At 38.2% G+C, this 20,433-nt stretch overlaps 1 protein-coding gene across 1 annotated transcript; it reads left to right on the forward strand.

Annotated features, from left to right (window-relative positions):
* Nucleotides 1-562: 562 nt before the first annotated feature.
* Nucleotides 563-7,604, forward strand: ecrg4b (ECRG4 augurin precursor b). The gene is made up of 4 exons (XM_079460693.1): nucleotides 563-792; nucleotides 1,573-1,620; nucleotides 2,111-2,277; nucleotides 6,682-7,604. The coding sequence occupies exons 1-4, from the start codon at nucleotides 720-722 to the stop codon at nucleotides 6,829-6,831; spliced, it is 438 nt and encodes a 145-aa protein (XP_079316819.1). The 5' UTR covers nucleotides 563-719; the 3' UTR covers nucleotides 6,832-7,604.
* Nucleotides 7,605-20,433: the final 12,829 nt, after the last annotated feature.

The following is a 20,433-nucleotide window of genomic DNA, read 5'->3' on the forward strand; positions in this document are numbered from 1 at the left end:
TCCACAGCGTGCTGACACTTCAAAGCTGTCAGGAAATTGAATTAAAAAGAAAAATATGTTTTTGCATTTGGAGAAACATCTGTCTCCTTCCCAAGATGCATTGCTTCTGCTTTGAAATTTGCCCTCTAGAAAAACAGGAAAGATAAAAATGAGCACAAACAGGATTGCCAAACTCAGACATTTTGAACAGCCTGTTTGCTGTGACTGAGCAATGACAGTATGGATAATTCACCGTTCCTGTAGCTCATTTGGCTGAGCACGGCTTTAACCATGCCAATGTCATGCATTTAAGAGAAAGCATATACTCATAAACAAAATGCAGATTCGCTTTGGATAAAAGTGACTGCCAAAAGTCATGAATGTATGAAAATAGTCATTCTGTTTTTGATGGATGTTCCTCTTAGACAGATATTAAAAAATAATGTTGTTTACAAGACTCGACAGGCTAGTGAGTCTAAGATGGTGATGCTGAGATTATTACAAATGAAAAAAAGTAGATAAAAGCAATACCTTTGATCACATAATGAACCAATAAAAGTAACCAAAACACCAGTCAAACGTCACACACTCTGTGGTATTTTGAGGGTAAGGACATTCCTCCACAAGCGGCAACTGGTCTCTAGCAGGAATGTTTGCTTGTTAGTCCGGGATAGCGCCCTTGTCATTCATCTCAGTCCAAATCAAATCATTCTCAACCACACAGTGTAGAGAACAGAAGCATGTCACTCCCTAGCCTCTGTGTGCAAGCTGTCCTTCTCATAAGCATCCCGTGTTTCTGCGCACCGGCATCAGGTATGTCATTTAAGCTGTTCTGCCATATTTAGGTTGTTAGCCATTTCATCATCTCAAAAATTTGCTTGATTATTCAATGAGGGTGGGGAATATATAAGTCTTGTAAACTATTGATTCACTCCTACATAAAACTTGAAGTAAATATGTCCAAATTAATCTAACTCTAACAAAATAATAAGTTATATGAAATAATAGATAATCTAAATTTTATTTTAATGATCATTTTATTGTCCTTGATTGTTTGAGTGTACTTTATTAATATGATAATTGTTTACATTATAGTAGATAATGTGAATCTATTGCAGTGCATTGCTTTTATTTTGGTTCCATGGTTTAAGGTTCCATTTGTTAACACTGGTTAATGCATTCATTAACATGAACTAACATTTAAATTGCTAAAGTAATTTAATTTCAATACAATAGTTTTTTTAGTTAACTGTGTATCAATTAACATTAGAAGATTAGTAAATTGAACAATATCTAATGGTGACCATCAATTTTATATTGCATTTTATATAGGCTACATTAAACATCTTAATTATTTATACAATTTATTTGTATTTTACCATACACACTTTTCAAAATCAACGGTAACATTATATCAAAACTACAGCATAAACCACGCCCCCAAAAAACAAGAATTAAAGTAGCTCCACTGTTGTAGGCATGCATATTTTAACCAACACTAGTCCAGTATTTCGAAATCTATAATTCATTAAAGTGATCTGACTTTTAGACGAGGCATTGCTTGTAAACCAGCATGTTTCTTTGGTTGTTTAGGTGGTTCGTCTGAGCATAGACTTTACAGGATCATCAGGAAACAAGATGGTGAGATAACATCAACATCAATGTGATTTTCATAAAGATCAGTCTAGTTAATGATGTGTGTTTTATTTACCCCAGAAACAAAGGAACCCTGCACCCATCATGCCATAGTGTTCATGCCAAGTTATAGTCTAATTATAGCCTGATGCCCTCCATCATTTCTTCACACTTGTCCAGAATTACCCATCAGCCTCTGACCTCCAGCACTAACAGAGATTGATGGCTAATATGTTCTGAGCGAAGATTGCAAAAATGTTTATAAACCAAAGGCATCATTGGTATTTATAACACAGAGGTGCCAATGCTCGGGGCATGAGAACAGGTCAGCGTCTCTACGTGTCATCATCAGAGATAGATAATTGGGCAGGGGCGCTGCCCCCCTTTGCTTGAATCACTTTGAAACACTTCCTTAGCTATTTAAAAAGTCAGTAATAAAACGAATCTTAATCCAATGTGGAAATCTTTACTTGTGTTTTTTATTGTCTTTCTGCAGTAAAGGAGCTAAATGCGAGAACTACAGAACAGATTGCAGTGTCTCAGTCCAAGGCCAAAGAGTTTCTGTCAATTATTCACAGGTCTAAGAGAAACGTATGGGACAGAAGCCGTCCTGATGTCCAGCAGTGGATCCAACAGTTCATGTATATGGGCTATGATGAGGCTGTAAGTAAAACGGTCTCCAATGCTACTACACAGTGTAGAGGGGGCGTTTGGCACAAATCTATATCTTATTGCACAGGTCCCTAAAGACTACTTTATTCTGATTCGTTTAGTCCAGCACAGTTGAAAATATTATAGTATTATGGGCTGTTTCAGCTGCAACAACATAAACAAACATTATGTGCTCAAAACTTATGGTAGGTCGACCAAAATAATCGATAACTGTTGAGTAGTTTTAAATTAATGTAATACCATTAATATACAATAAAAGGATATTTTGAATAAATATTAATATTAATTCAATTAAATTAATTGTTATGTTACAACCAAACACAGACGTTATGCACCTGATGAAATGTCTTAATGGGGGATGGCAAACCCAGCATACACATAGGGGCGGTTTCCCGGACAGGTATTAGTTTAAGTCAGGACTAAGCCTTAGTTAAATTGGGATATTTAAGTTGTTTTAAAAACATACCAAAAACATTACTGATGTGGATCTCGAAACAAAACAATGGCAATTATCTTTTTTAAGATATGTCAGTGTAAGTTGTTCCCCTTCAGTTGGTCTCTCGACGTTGTGTTGAGAGACTGACTGGGGTTTTCTCTTGAGAACCTATCATCTCCGAAAGTAAATTTAAAATGCCAATGGGCTTGGCGAATGGCACACGCTCGCCAGTTTCCTCCCCGTATATACAGGTATAAAGGAAGATGGCGGCGGTCATTCATTATCCTTTGTTCTTCGGAACCTGCATGGCATCTCATTGTCAAGCTTCATCGTCTTCGAGACTCTTCCTGCTGGACTAAAAGAGCATAATTTCTCGCAGCTACGAGCATGTCTCACCCTGGATGGTGGGGCGGCCCGGGGCTATGTGGACGTCCCCCAGGTGGAGCGTACAGTCGCAGGGCACCTGTGCCCGCAGACAGCTCCCACCTGGAGGGGTCCGCCTAGACTCCCGTCTAAGGCATGTAAGCTCTCTTCGACACTCGTGTCGAAAGCTTACAGTGCAGCTGGACAGGCTGTTCTCCCCTCTACATGCCATGGCAATCCTCCAGGTCTTTCAGGCTAAAGTCCTGAAGAATCTGGACGGCGGAAAGTCCGACCCAACTCACATGAGCGAATTACGCCCTGCCACGGACCTCGCGCTCCGGGCGACAAAGACCACAGCACATGCTTTGGGTCAGTCAAAGTCCACTATGGTGGTCCAGGAGAGGCATCTGTGGCTAAACCTTGTGCAGATGGGCGACACCCAGAAGGCCCGACTTCTGGACGCAGCCATCTCGCAAGCCGGGCTGTTCGGTGACACCGTGGAGGGCGGTGCAGAAGCAGACTGAGGCGATCAAACAGATCATCCCGCACTGCGACGTGGCCACTTCTGTGTCGTCATGGTTTGGAGCGCAGTGTGCTTCCCAGCAGCCCCGCCCTCCCGTGGTGGCTCCTCCGGTTCCAGGACCCTCCCAGAGGACAGCCCACTCGAGACACAGACCACCACAGAAGAAGGCATCTGTCCCCCGCCAGCAAGCCGCAAAGAGGACCTCTAAGCGGCCCTGACTGGAAGAACCCGAGGAAGACAACATCGGGCCCGACCCCGGCCATTCCAGCGTCGGAGAGGGACCCTACCTGCGGCCTTTTCAGGGCCTCGCGCCCACATTCTCACAAAGAGAGAGTCTTTCCCTGGGTTTTCCTCCGCAGCACCCTCGTTGTGACGGTGTCTGGAACGGAGCGAGCTGCCGGTTGCATCCTCCGCCGGACATTGCACCGGTCAGCGACAAGCAGGTAAATGATGATATAACTAGAAACAAATAAGAACATAAACAGAATAAAATAGTGCAAATTATATTTTAATATTTCGGGTCATATCCAAACCTGCCATCAACTGCCGTTTTGGCCGGGAGTCCCGTTTTGTTATTTCTCATGGAAACTCTCGTAATGCAAACCGGACAGAAAATCTCTGAACATGACCGCAGTTCTCAAATGCTGACAGGTACGGTAATATATCATTATCACTAGGGATGCACCGATACCACTATTTAAGGATTGCGTACGAGTACCGATAATTTTTTCCCTGGTACTCGGCGATACCGACGCCTGTTGTACAGTTGTTTTGTATTTTTTTTATGTGGCAATTTTCTAAGAACAACACAATGAGACTAATGAACATATCCGCACTAATGAACATATCATATTATTTTTAACAACTTCAACTCATATTACGAAAAAATAAACAATTCTTATGTGCTTATCACAAATTTTTAAAGCCCAAATTTCACAGTGTCCAATAACCTCCAAAGGGCAATACCAAGGACATAAGCATGCAGATTGCCATGCGTGGGTCGTCATCATTGATTTAGAAATATTTCCACACTGCTAAGCGCGAATGAAGCGTTAAGAGAGAGTGATTTACATGTTAAGTCAATGCAAAGACACGATAGACCTACTTGCGGCGCGAATTACGCGAATGTCGTGAATCGTGCAAATTGAGCGTTCGCGTTGTCCGTGCGAGTTGAAAATTCTGAACTTCGGCGAAAATTCTGAGAAATCTGAAACAACAACGAAGGACTGTGCCTCTGAAGGATCTGATGGACCCAGACACGGCACCGAACGAGTCTAGGCCTATGTCTATCTTCAGCCTTCCATAGCACATAATGCGCAGCTACCCTCTCAAGAAAATCCATGTATGCCATTTTGCAATTAGACGGGAGCCGCCTGCCAGAAGCCTCTCCCATGATGCGAAGCCTCTCCCATGACGTGAATTTCACTCGCGAATGGCGCGAATTTCACACGCGAATGATGAGAGTAAACTCAAAATGTTCAAGCATCCAAATACATGCAAATAGCACGATTTACCGCGTTTGGTGTGAACACTCTATGACATTGTGTCTGCTGCGGCTGGTGTCTCTGTGTGCACTGGAACGTTCTGTCAATTACGTCACGTGAGGTATCGGTCTTTGGTATCAGGGAATTTTTACGAGTACAGCTTACGAGTACATACCGGTATCGGTGCATCCCTAATTATCACCATACTACTCTACTTTATAAACATAAACTGTACGCAAAGCCTTACTCACATGAAACACAGATGTGGGGAGATCATTTCTAAATCAATTGCCCAAATAATACTAATCCTGTTGCCCAAATAGGGCTTAAGTTACATTTATCATAATGAACATAACAAAGAGAGAAAGAACAACCAATGAAATGGTGTACCCGTCTGTATTAACACAACAAGTGCGCTATGGACTTTATGTTATCTATTGAAGTGTTGAAATGTCTTACCTGTTCTGTTCAGAAGAAATAAAGCCATGTCTGCATCCGTTTTCAATCCTTTTCAGATCACGAGTCCTATCACATTCCCTTTTTTTGTAAACTCTCACCAGTTCATACTTTATTGGTTTTAACACCTGACAAATCCCCAAATGTCAGGGTAGCGCTGCTTGGCGTTTAAAAGTAAAATAAATAAATGCCACCATAAATTATACTACACGTTTCCAAGAAAAAAATGTGGTGGACAATGCCACCTTTTACCCGCAGCTTACATATGTGGACTAGCAGCCAGATCCTCTTCATTCTGTTCACGAATGTGACAAAATGACACATAGACGAAAGTCACTAAATAAGGATTTCCGGAGAATTACAGCCTGACAAGGAAAATTACAAACCTTAATTACAAGCTTTCCGTGTTTAATCCACCAAGGGTAAAGTCACAATTTTAAGCAGTTTTCTCATGTACCTGCTCAATAATTTGTTTTTATCCATTTTTTTAGTTTTATGTTTATATAAAAAGCTGTAAAACAAAGAAGATAAAATCTTTCAAATAAAACAGTGTTAGAGTGTCTTATGATCTGACTGTAGTAAAAATGGCCTTTTATGTATGTAAATGTATTGTAAAAAATATTTTAATCTTGTTTGTCAGGGGTGTTTTATACATGATTGTTTTCTAGCCTCCAGTAAGAAAAAAAATGTAAATACATTTTCTTGGCTCATGAAGAAAGTAAATACTCTGCACTAGAGTAATTTCTATGAACTGACAACTGACATTGGATGTGTCTAACATTGACTTAAGTGACACCTGTGTCCTGCTTAACACAGCTGCTCTATTGTGTACACTGTATGTACGTGTGTGCACACTGGTGTAAGCCCCTGTCTTTTTGTCCTGGATCTATAATTTAGATTTTTGTTTGAACAGTACTGTAATATAATTGAAAATGCTTTTATATCTTACCTCCTCTTTTAAAAACAAATATTAATTTATTTTGAAAACTACGTGTGGCACTCATTTGGTTTGTTGTGCTTCTTGTAGTTTATTGTGTGGCTGTGATTTGTACCAATTCAACCACAAAAACATCTATTCTTGTTCACTGCATCTATTCGTTAAACACAACTGTTCCACCATTATGTATTTACAGAGACTTGAGACTGATCTTTCCTATTGGATGGACCGTGCTAGATCACATGACCATGGCCGGCAGCATCATCATGATGAGAATGCACCCATGAGCCAGCAGGACCCCAGTTCTTACAGACATGGAGCCAATGTCAACTATGATTATTATTAAACCCATTATTAAACATGTCATCTTCCAAGCTTTACATTGCCTGTGAGAGTAGTGAACCATTGATGGATTCATTCGTTACTCTAGTGCAGGGGTATTCAATTAAAGTTCCAAGAGGTCCGGTCTTTATGTTTTCTTCAAACGGAGGTCCGGACAATATGTTTTTGGAAAATAAATAAATACTTAATCAATTTAACCCAGTTGTATAGACTGTATAAAATATATGATCATTTACTTTAGATTTTGATATATGTAGCCTATTTATAGGCTCTGTGATTTTGGGGGAATGACCTCTTAATAGAAGTCTGACAATAAATATTTGTAAATAAAAAAACTACTGACAACATGCAAACAGCAAATGTTATGTAACAATTTAAATTCTATATAGCAATATAAATCATAAACAGAAAACAGTTACTAACTAAATTTGCCTTTCCATGCCATTGTCACCTTTTCACTTTCAATCCAGAACTACTTCTATCTTTAAATAATGTTTCAATTAATACTTTTAATATTAATTTCACAACCTGCTTGTGAAAACCCAGCAAATATCCTTTATAAAATCATCCTACAGAATATTCTTTGAAAATATAATAATATCTTCAATATTGACGGAATAATAGCAAAATTTTTGTGAAATCTATGCTTGAAATTAATGTTTTGATGCTTGTTATAATGGGTTCCCACAGGCTCACAATGTTTACATGCTGACTAATAATGCTACTGCTAAATGTAGATAAAAATGTTATAGTTAATAAAAAGTTTTCAACTTGCTCAACAAAAACAAACAGCAGTTTTTAACATGACATTTTTAATAAAACAATAATGTTGCTTACAGCTTGTTGGGTCCAAAACAGTTGGCGCAGCATGAATTTTCGCGAAGCCATATTGTATTGTGATTTGTTGGTGAAGTAACTGGTGAAATGTACTTCCTTAGGTTAAAATGAGTATTCAATTTTTTTTTTTAAGAATTGAAAATATTTGATTTCATTATTACGACAAATGCTAGTAGTGTAAGGCTATTACAACGCATTAAGCCATACATCTCTCTATACACTGAGTTCCCTTTAATGTATCACATCTTATTGTTGGCTTACATCTTAATGTTGTTACAATCTTAGCATGATTGTAAACTAGTACTTCAGATCCAATTGCTCCTCACCAACTGAAAACCAAAGGGCAGAGCCAACAATGTGATGACTTAAAGTTTTTGCTGTCTTTGCTAATGAATTTGCCCGTGTAATGTCCCAAATATACCAATTCTGATATGGACTGTTAATGGAGCTTGATTTAATGAATCCTTTTTTAAATACAAGGAAGATGTCGTAAGCTATGGAACTTGCCTGATGTATTAATGATACAAAGACCTTTTGTCGGCTGAAAGCACATTAGCACTCTGCAGCACATTGGTCAGCATTTGATGTTGCACACGGAAAACATATTTTATATGAAATGTAGTATAAAGACCCCTAATGTTTTACAAACAAGATGGACATCCAAGAACAATATTCAGTATTTAATGTTTTGTTTCACATTCCAAACCAAAGGCTTATGGGGTCTTTAATGTTATTGTTGTTCAGATTTGTTGCGTTAGCTTTTGGTCTGGTTGGTATGTAACTCATGGGGAAATAATCAAAGGCCAAGCTGTGCATCTGTTGGAGCAGAGAGACAGAAATAAATGCCATCCGTGCATTCCAAAAGTCTTTGGTTTTTATCTGTACCATAAAATAAGAAAATTTACCTGGGGATATGCCACAAATATATTCAAAATTACAGCTTGCTTTATTTACACATTTTAATTTGGCATATGATCATTTAGATGTACATTTTGGCAAATATTGCTATGTCACGTTATCTTTCATCTGTTAATAATTACAGTGCATCACATGCTGATAAATGAAATGTGTTTGCATTTGTATTATGAGTAATGATTGATTTGATCAATTTTCTAAATGAAGGAATCTCTATACGACATTGCGATTTGACTACCAATTGTTCTCGCCCTGTTAATTCAAAGCTCTGTAAACTGAGCGACCGGTCCGGAACGTGTTATCAACGTTCATATTAAACCCCACAAAACTTCAAGGTGGAAGTAATTTTATTGCAGTATTTTTTAGGAAGGAACATACATATGGCCATATGGGTAGAGGATAGGTTAAAAATTTTATACATAAATTATACCTAAAAATTGGTTTCTGTGAGTGTTAGGCTTAGAGGCAGGGAAAGGGTTAGATAATACAATACATTAAAAAAGTCATGGAAAATCTTTACAAAACTTGCAAACTGTAAGATTATTACTTTGTCTAGGTATACAGCTTTCATGAGTTGAAGGGTCTAGTCGACGGAGCAATCAGAGCCGGATCCGGGGACCAAGAATGACACAGACACAGAAGTGTAGTTCACTCAAAGTCAAAGTTTACTAAAGATGGGTTCAGTATATATATGCATAAGTGAAGGAAGTGACGAACATATTACTTATATCTGAACGTCTCACACAATAACAAGATAACACCATAAATCTGACATTTGTAAGGTCAACGTGTACTGAGCACGCCGTCATAATGGAGATCCCTTAGACAAAACATATATCTGTCCTTACATGTTGAAACAGCTGGGACACAGAGTATTCTGGATTCTCACACAAACCTAGTGTGTGCTGCAAAGGGGAACAGCAATACCTTAGTGGATTAGCTTTTATCCCAATGTTATTGCTTTTACAATCTCTCATTTAGTGCAAGATTTATGTCTAGCCCTGTAAACTCATCCGTGTAAACTCAGACATTTCAAAATCAAATAATAACAGACCGTATTAATTATATTAAATCTAATTGGTAACACAACATTTGCTTAGTCTCTGTGAAAGCGTATTCAACATAGATCACAGCTGAAATGGTTTGGCAAAGGGTTTTACATGGTCCTACATTTGTAGTTTAGAGAGACACTGAGCACAACTGAGCACAGAAAAAGCACAGGATGGATTCATCACACTGGCAGTTTAGTTTAAACAGTGAATGGCTGTAATGCGGACCTGGGAGTGAAACCTGAGACAACATGTTTTGTTGCATTGGAAATGCAGTGTAATTCACACAAGATAAAGTAATTGGCACTTACCAAGTGAAATTGGGTATATGCTAGACTAACAATGCCGAGCTGATGTCATACATCTGTGATCCATGAATAGTAAATAATTTTCAGATTTGGGAAACTATTTCTTAAACAGTTTTTGTGTAATCATTTTTGGGATTTATATATTTTTTAACAAGGAAACACAAACTGTTGTAATAAATGAGCACAGCATCATTACTGGCCTTTAGATAGTAGAGATAAATGAAAAGAAAGCAGCTGATAGAATCACACAAGCATTTCCCTCAGGGAGCTTGTCACAGGTGAACATGCAGTCAACTCCTCCTGAAAGTCTATCCATCTCCCAAGTGCTGATACTGTCAGTGGAAGTGTGAACAAACACTTCACATGCACTCAAAGAAGACTACTGCTTCTTTTGTAAAATATAGACTTAGTTTTCCCAAAATAAACAAAAAAATAAATGCCGACCGTCATAAAAACGCTGTTAAAAAAGCTGCTTAATGTTGCCCTAAGAATATATATTTAGATTGTATGTCTCTGTAAAAAATAACCAACCAAAAACCTGCTGAACTAGAGTTTTTTTATATTGGAACAAGATTTTACAGACTATATAAGAAAAAGTCCTTTAATAGTGTTTCATGGAAGTGTGTATTTTTTTATGTTTTGTCGCATTGATTTGCAATGTCATGTGGGTGACTAAGCAAAATTATCGCTGCCATTTTCTCTATCAAAACATCTGCCTCTAAGTTCTTTGAAACCGTATTTTGTCAAATTAAATTATAATTGTAATTTAATATAGTTGCTATAGTTCCTACAGAAGGTAGCACTCCCTGCTCGGCTGGGGTGAAGTGTGCAACGGGCAAGCAGTGTCGGGGTGATGGACGGCCCCCACCTGCAGTGGCAATCCAATTGCCTGGAGTTGCTGACAGCTTGCCTTGCGATCTAGAGGCCCCTGCCTCTCGTTCGGAGCAAGCACGTACTTCAGATAGCATAGCTGCCCTACCGTACGTCAACTGTAAGGTGGTGTTCGTTCATGGCAGATGTCGCAACTCGCCCGACGTCTCCTCCTCTGGAGTCAGCAGTGGGGTGGTGTCCCTGCGGGCCATTCATATCCCGGACGATCTAGATCAGAAAGCCGACGTGCTCTCTCAACAAGTCCAGCTCATTGGAAGCAGTGCGGGCAGGCACAGGTGGTCCTGTTCGCCCCCCTGCACATCTTCCATTGCCCGCTGGTGTACTCCCTGACCAACCAAGAGCACCTCATGGAGCACACGCTCTGACGGGCACTCCCCCCTGGCCTATTCGCCTGAGAAGGACACGGTCTGGCACTCGAGACCAGACCTTTGGAACCTCCATGTCTGGACCCTGGATGGGACGAGGAGATCCGAAGTGACCTGTCTCCCACTCTCATGAGCACGGTCACTCGGGCAAGAGCACCAACCACTAGGCGACTGTCGCTATAAGTGGCGCCTCTACTCATGTCCAGTACGCGCCATGCGCCTCTACTCGGACCGAGCACCAAGCTCTCGCTCTGAGCAGCTCTTTGTCTGTGTCAGGGGACAGAAGGGAGGCAGTCTCCAAACAAAGACCAGCGCACTGGATCGTGGACGCCATCACTTGGCTTACCAATCTCAGACCCAAGCCCATTGTAGTGACGCTCACTCTGCCGGGGTGCAGCCTCCTCGTGGGAACTGAGTTTCCCTCACAAGGTGAACCCTTGTATCTGGGCTAGTGCTCCACACATAGTGACTCCCCTCCTGGGGTAGTCCCGTCTGACGCTTCTCACTCTTGGTTCTTCTGTAGACAAACCTATAATTTTTTATAATTATATATCGACTGTGAAAGACGTAGGACCAAAAAATGTCGTCCAATCAAAAGGTTCTTGCAAAACGCTGTGATTGGTCATGTGTACATTTTCAGCCAACGTATTTTGCATACCACTATTCACCCTGTCCGTCACATCATACGTCATCAGTGTGCTGACGTTCGCTGTGTCAATGAAGAGAGAATGGCGGACAATCAGCAACAATCCAACTCTCCTGCGGAACCGACAACAAGTAAATCAACAAACCAAGAAGTCAGTTTTTCCAAAAGCAGTGACGAAAAAATTTCTGGATCATGAAGGAGGAAAACTCGAACATCGGTTCAGCTTTTACACAATGGAGATAGCTACGGCAGGCAAAGGGTCTAAAAGACGATACCATGGTTGCTCTCGTTCTTTTGGACAGGTATGAACATGCTTTTATTTTGTAATTTGTTACGTGGATTTATGAAATACATTCATGTTCCATAAATGTCACCCCTCCAGGAAGCAGTGGAGAACAGACTACAATTTAGCCGGGGCACCTCGAATAGCTAGTGACACCCCTTGGCTCAGCTATCCAAGACTGAGAGAATCACAATCTCAAGAGTTGATCGACTAAGAACTCCTAATAAAATTACAGTGAGTGAGAGAGGACCTGGCCCGGACATTTGCTATGGTTTGTGTGTGTCGCCGGCAGTCTATGTATGTTTTCAAGTCAACTTTTGGCGAGGTTGCACTGAAAAGTGCACATGTCTAAAAGGTTGAAATTACACAAAGAAAAAGAAAAACCTACACAAAAAAAAACATACATTACATTCTGAACACACATATGCACTTACAAATTACACGAATACAAAATGCATATCACATTCTATTAATGCATTAAAATCCCAAATGCACACACCAATACTGTAAACTAATTCAGAACACAAACTAGCATTTACTATAACACATTCCATAAACACATTCATTCAATTACAAATTCTGTAAACACACTGTGCACCAATTCAGAACATGTGCATATACTGAACACAAATGCAAATTACAAAATGTGCACATACCTTACACAAACTCAGAAGGCAAAATCTGTCTACACAGAGGACTTAACTTAAAAGAAATACAGTAAATTAAAAAAGCATACAATAATAAACATTTTACAATCTATGTCAGACACCAAAACTTTTATGTCTGCTGGTTAGTGGAACTACTCACTGAATACAAAGTTTTTAAGGAGGCGGCAATGTGTTAAAGGTACTTCTCCAGGAATATTATAGATAGTTTATGTCATAGATGTAGAACATTTTGAAGCATAAATCCACTGCTTTAAGTAATGTCTCCTGTTCAACTGCCTCTTTGTTGAAAATGTTGAAAACTTGAGAGTAGTTCTCTTTGTTTCCAAGCACCAAGATATGTGTATCCTGGCTTGTCACACTGTTCAGGTACAGCACCATATTAGTTCCAACCTTAAAAGGAAAAATAAACTATAATTGGCATTGATCTGCAGCATGCCTTTTAATCATAGGAAATGCATAAATAATGTTTTCATATAGGTAATAGCTTTAAAGAAGAACCCTAAGTCACTAAAATCTCCGCAACATCCTTCGGGGACTGATTATGGTGTCTGACTACTGCAGCATGTAATTTACTGGTCCGAGCATCCGATGTAAACGTTACTAGTTGAGAGATTTTTGTGACGTACAATCTTTATCGGTACAGATTTCACCAGGCATTTTTATTAACATTAAGCAAAACTTATCTAAACCGTTACCATAGTCTTTCTGGTAATGTTTTATTAATGCTAGCCATCACCACTGGGGCAAACTTGAGTAACGTTAACTTAACTAGTATTTGTCGGAAGTCGGAGGAAGAGAAAACTGACTAAAGATCACAGCTTCATTTTTACAAATAAGGCAAATAAAGTGTTGGACATATTTGACATACACAGGAATTTTAAAACAGTTATAGACATTATAAACGATAGTGCTTACCTTTCGTTATCAGGCTGCTGCTGTTGTCTTCCACGGGATCGTTAAGATTTGAACAGTTGTGAGCGGGAAACGAATTTAACCCAACTGCTGGGTTATAATTATGAATATCCTAATTAAATAAAAATGACCCTCAAAAATTGTAAGATAACACAGCAATGAAATCTCCATTGGTTGGAGTAATAAAACGTAAAAAATATAAAGCTTTTTATAAATCCAACAAATTTGCCGTCGCTGTAAAACAATCCTTCCCGAGACGATTGTAAACTCCGGCATCATGACAGTCAAAATGACCCAACATGTGACCCAGCGAGCTGGGTTAGCAAACGTACTGAGGAAAATATAACCCAATAAAATGACCCAACCTGTAACACAGCGAACTGGGTTACTCAAAAACTACCCAAAGTTTGGAAAATAACCCAATAAAATGAACCACTCAGCTCAACCCTGCGGTTAGGTTAGAAAAATAACCCATCGTTTTTTACTGTGTATAGATATTGGGGTCTATCTGGATCCAAAGAATTGAAAAATACTTTATTTGTTAATTATCCTTTTCAAGAACATTTGGAATAAAACCAAGAAGCAAACTACAGTTTGTTTAGTTATAAGGTGAAAGTTCATGTACTGTTAGTTGTATGCAAAGAAGCTTTCACTTCCAGTGAGTATATACAATCCAGTGCTGGCACTAAGACAGTACAGTACCTCTTCATCTGTCTTACACTATCAACTCATCATCCGCATTTACACATCACAAAGCTATGTGTTTCAGAATATTTATGTTGGGAAATCTTGTTCCCAGAAGTTGTGGAGGGCAGAGTGCACTTGGCTTATCTGCTCATTTGAAGCACCAGAAGAGACCGACCGTGGGCCTCTTCAGGCCATCCAGCTGAGCGTAGAATTCTCGGGCGGCACCCAGCTGCATCCTCCAGGCAATAGAATTACCCAGCATGAAAACAAACATGAGAAAGTTAAGCCTCAAAATTTCAAACACCACCATTTTTTATTTGTACCCAAAACGTTATGGCTTTTGTCTACAATTTCACCAGCTTTCCACCAACTCACTTGGAAAGCACAATGTCTGTGAATAGCCTATGGTTTAAGTAATGTTTTTGCATATACAGTAAAGTTGATAATGCTATGATAATATTTAAAGGCCTGTTTATGCAGTTTTTCTCAAAGCTGTGTTTAAGGTCTCTTTGAAAATCGACCCATCGCAACCTCTATAATTTAATTAAAGGTCAACAAATCTTATTATAACTCAAATATTTATCTTTTGGCATTATACATTGTTTTGAATTGTCCAAAAAAATGTACATAAATTTACTTAATTTTTTTTACATTAACTAAATTATATATATCCTGGGCTTGTTTCAGACTTCCTATCACATCTTCCATGTTATTTTATGTGGCGTGCAATTACCTCTTGTAAGAAGTTTGGTTTCATCCTCATTGCGATACTATAAAAATCTTATAACTTTACAAAAGTTTGTATTTGTTAACATTTGTTAATGCATTAGATTACGAACAAACAATGAGCAATATAGTTTGGGGGTTTTCAAGTTTATTTATATGTTTGATAATGTAATGAATATGTTTGGACTCTGACTGCCCTGCTCACAGCGTAATGGACAGTCATGCCAGAAAAAATCAGTCAATTGATCAAACTATACTAATGATGGAAAAATCCTCCTGGCATTTATAAGAAGTGTTTGAATGAAAGATAAAGTATTTTGTGTGAATCTTCCTATTGAAGATCATGGCATAAACAATAACTGTCATGCCCAGGGTGAATAGTTTCTGTGACAACAGATTGCCAGCTGATAGTGTTTGTGAGCAGAATGCACATAAAATTATTGGCCACAAACAAAGACGTTTGAGAATCTGCTGTCATGCCTCACAAGGCTCAAATCGTGTCCTGTTTAATCATGGACTCCAAATCAACAAATAGGGAATGACTCGCAAACCAAGAGCATCTGATTCTGAGCACAAAGAAATATAGGGGATGACAAACTTTTTTACAATAGCAAAGCAAAAGCACAGACATCAACTTGCTTATTAAACAAACAAAAATCTAAAAAGCTCCAAAAACACATAAAAGATAATAATAGACTTTAAAATAGCATGTGTGCTTGAAACATCAGATTAATATTTAAAGAGCATCTCATAATAAGAATTTTCTGCCCCTTCCGTTTTTTTGCTGTTATCCAACAAATGTGTTAAATGGTATTGTAACCGCACTGACGTATTCTCATTCTTTCATATGGTCGAAATCAAAGAGATATTTATTCTTACTGTGTCGTCTGACAGTTTGTTTGTAATGAGGTGTATTTATTTTGAAAGATCTAATTAACTCCTCACAAGAACTGCAAAAACATTTGATATACTGACAAACAACTTAATAGCAAACAGATTCTTGTTACGTTGTTATGCCCAGCATCACATTGACTATTTTCTTAGAGGTTTCATGGTGTCCTCAGCTGTATCGCTGAAAGGAGTGGAAACCCTCCTGTTGTCTAATTAAATTCTAACATGATCTGTGATTTATTACTCTTGTCATGTGTGATCTGTGTGAATGCCTCCTAATACTAAGAACACGACAAGCTGTTTGTACAGTAAATAAAATAATGATATGTTAATTAAATGGGTCATATAGGAATTTCTGGTAAGGCCTGGTTAGTTTTTTTTCATCAAAATGTTCACAATTGTTAAGAACAAGAATATAGGCTTATATATATTTGTATTGGTAATTTTAAGCTATTATACTTATTACATTTATATTACCTATACAAATATACTATTTTATAATATTTTATAGTAATATTACATTTTACAGTACAATTTCATATATTGATGGGAAATACAGTGTACATGCAGCATCAACAGAGAAAATGGGCATGCAATGTTTGCGGTCCCTGTGGAAACGGACAAAACTAAACTAGAACCAGGTGTGATCGATTGATCTCATTTTGATGGGAGGTTATAAAAAATAAGGATTTAGATTAAAGAAGCCAAAACTACTGTTTCCTTAATTAACTTCACCATTCATTTGCTGTTATTACTGTATTCTTCAACATATTTGCAACATATGTTTTTTTTTAGCCCAATCAAAAATTGTATCCAAAAATAAAACCAAGGTAATTGCTTTATTGTCCAGATGGATAATTTTTTGAAGAGCCAAGCGATTTGAGTTCTGGGGTAGATTTTCACTTTGTACTAAAAATAATTTGAGTGAGGGCAATCATTTGAAAAACTAAATTGGAAAAATACTGTATGTTGGACTGGTACAGATTGCTTTTAGATATTGAAAGATCTTCACATATCGTAATGTGGATTTGCAAACAGCTTCCTTTTATTATAAGTATGAAATGTTGACATGCTTCACAATGTTAATTGGAAGGAAAATGTTTCAAAACTACCTATTAAAAAGGATATTTTCCCCGGATTAATCTTAGTCTTAAAACTATCCTACATTCATTCTGCATTCTACAGTTTACACTAGCATAAGTAAATTTGAACTCTATACATATATGATGACGTTTGCATAATTTCTCTTTGGTTTTTTATTTACATTGTTTTATGCATTAGTTAATGTGAAGCTATTATTTATATAATTTGTGTTACATAAAAAGATTTCCCAAAACATGGTTTGTTTAAGTCTCCTTAAAATAAGATCTATGCACATTAATGGCTTATTATACTTATACTACTCTAGATTAATAAATAAAATCAATGATGCTTCACTGACAGTATATAATAAATTCAGTTTTATAGTAAACTGTTATGCGCAAGGCGCGACCAAGAGAAGGGGGAAATGGAACGAAGCTGGTGGAGCAAATGTCGAAGAACATAAACATTTCATTATTACATAAACATGAAAGACATTTACCTTTATGCATTTGGCAGGCGCTTTTATTTCTATATCCTATACATTTGTTTCATTTGTATGTGCAATCCCCGGGGATCAAACCCACAACCTTGGCTTTGTTGACGCCATGCTTTTACCACTGAGCTACAAGAAAGCAGAAAGAAAAAGATATTTAGAGATGTGTTTGGATGTGTGCATGTGTGCATGTGTAAACTCAGTGATTCTACAACATTCACTACAGTAACCAGTAAACCTTAGTAGCGATGTCCCAGTATTTGATTGACGTTTGCACATGCATTAAGCAGAACTCTCCACCAACCTGAAGTGGGCAAGCCACCCTTTTCCGACTGAGGACCATGGCCTCGGATTTGGAGGTACTGATTTTCATTCCAGCCGCTTCACACTCGGCTGTAAACCGTCCAAGGGCATGCTGAAGGGACCCTTAGCAAAGGACCACATACCCCATACTCCCGAAGCACCCTCCACAGGATGCTGCGAGGGACACAGTCGAATGCCTTCTCCAAATCCACAAAACACATGTGGATTGGTTGGGCAAACTCCCATGAACCCTCCAGCACTCTGTAGAGGGTATAGAGCTGGTCCAGCGTTCCACGGCCCGGACGAAGACCACACTGTTCCTCCTGAATCCGAGGTTCTACTATCGGCCGTATTCTCCTTTCCAGTACCCTGGCATAGACTTTCCCGGGAAAGCTGAGAAGTGTGATCCCCCTATAGTTGGAACACACCGTCCGGTCCCCCTTCTTAAAAAGAGGGACCACCACCCCGGTCTGCCATCCCAGAGGCACTGTCCCCGACCGCCACGCGATGCTGCAGAGGCGTGTCAGCCAAGAGCCCCACAATTATCCAGAGACTTGAGGTACTCAGGGCGAATCTCATCCACCCCCGGAGCCTTGCCACCGAGGAGTCACCCAAGCCGAAGTCACTGAGGTAGTCAAGAAACTTGTTAATTGATACCTCAAAAACACTTAGCTTCAAAACATGCTGCATCTACTGTGAGAGATTTATAACATATTTCCGGTTGAGAGGCTGACTGGTCGATAGTCGTGGTTTATTCATGACAATGCAGAGCTTTGACCTCTTCCCAGAGCTACTGTTTGTACTAAGCAGCATTATATCCGATCATTATTTCTGTTGGATTCTTTAACTTTTACATTTACTGGTCACAGACTATATTTTCTAATGGAAGGATGATATTGAATGATTCTCCGTAAATAACTATAACACTTTTCAATAAGACGTGATTAAATCAAACACAGGATTTATTGTAGAACCAAGTGAAATACAGAAAAGAAGCAAATATCTGCAGTGAATATAGTGCATTGAATGTTGTCGGTGAGAAAGAGAGAGCATAGGATTATAACACCTTGTTGTATAAACTGTCATAATGCGTTTTTCTTGTTTGGAAAGGTCAACATCAAGTCACTTACATTCAGCAGTTGCCATACAGAGGCCGATATGTATTCCTTGAAATGACGGATGTGAAAACACTGTTGTTTAATGGTGGAAATGACAGCATTTGTATTGTTAAAGAAGACAGTGATGTTTATTCTGATGGACTATAGCTTATCTCATCTGCTCTGTGTTTGTCCACTTTGTTTGGGCAAGGCTTGGATTCCTGTCATCTTCTTTTTCAACTGCAGTGAATGATTTGTTATATTAATATGACCTGGTGGCTCTCAGCTTAAGCTGCCACACACATTATCAGATTTGTTTATACAAAATTAGCATATCAACAAACTACTTTCAAAATGTATGTGAATGAAGGTGCATATGTCTTACAGAAACATTAAAGCCCTACTGGAATCAAAATGAAAGTTTTTTTCCTTTTATAAAAAACAAGTTAGCCCTGAGGACGTCAATAAACTGAAATGCTCCTAAGCGCTGACAAAATTTGCATTTAGAAGATATAAACGTTCTAACTGACAGTCTTGTACCTGCACTCCAAATTTTTTTAATGTTTATACTTGGGTTTGTCCTTTTTGATCAAAAGCGTTGAAAATAACTCCACATTTTTTATAGTATAGAAAAAAAGGTTGTAAAGAGCAGAGTAATAAATTATAGGTTTAGTTGCAACAATTTTCATTCAACTTTTGCTTCTCCAGTTGCCTCTCCTATTCGCGAATATCAGGCGTAATATAAGTTTTCAGAATCAGTCAAAGTGAAGATCGCTTTAAGTTTTCTATTACATTACACTATGTAATACTTAAAATTACAACTGGATATAACTTCAGTGTTTGTGTTACAATGTGTGAGATCAATTTTAAAACCAACATACCATCTATTACATTTAAAGAGTCAATTTGCAAAAACAGATTTTAATAATTTCAAATGTTCAAAAACTATGTTTTTTTATTGTGCATTCCAATTAATATAAATGGCAGTTGGGTTGTTTTGATTATGTAATAATGACTCAAGAAATGACAGATAACCCATAATAACAAAACATAATAAAAAACATGATTTCTGAGATTTCAAAAAACGTGTTATCTTTTTCTGCAAATAAACTCATCATTTACACTCTGTATTTGAATCATGTTACCCAAATAAATCATTTATTGCAGATTTAAGAGTCATTGAAATACAATTGTCCCTATAGCATTCACGTACTTTAGATATAAAGGGTGGGTCAAACAGGGTACATATTCATGTTCAGATAACATGGTATTAACCTTGTTTTACAAGATAAAAGATAATTTATCTTACCTTACATCTACAGTTAATATATAAGAGTACAACCACTGAAATAAGAAACTTGTATATATGCATGTATGTAGCAACATATGTAACAGATTGCATTTCCAGCTGTGACCATTTAGTGCATAAGCTTGTGCAACTATTTATATGAC

The sequence above is a fragment of the Barbatula barbatula genome, assembly GCF_947034865.1.
Source record: "Barbatula barbatula genome assembly, chromosome: 7".
Classification (NCBI taxonomy): Eukaryota; Metazoa; Chordata; class Actinopteri; order Cypriniformes; family Nemacheilidae; genus Barbatula; species Barbatula barbatula.

Excerpts from the sequence above, each read along its gene's own strand:
- ecrg4b (XM_079460693.1), top strand. The coding sequence starts at position 720 with ATGTCACTCCCTAGCCTCTGTGTGCAAGCTGTCCTTCTCATAAGCATC. Across the intron at positions 793-1,572 it reads TTTCTGCGCACCGGCATCAG|GTGGTTCGTCTGAGCATAGA; the intron begins GTATGTCATTTA and ends TTGGTTGTTTAG. Across the intron at positions 2,278-6,681 it reads ATATGGGCTATGATGAGGCT|AGACTTGAGACTGATCTTTC; the intron begins GTAAGTAAAACG and ends ATGTATTTACAG.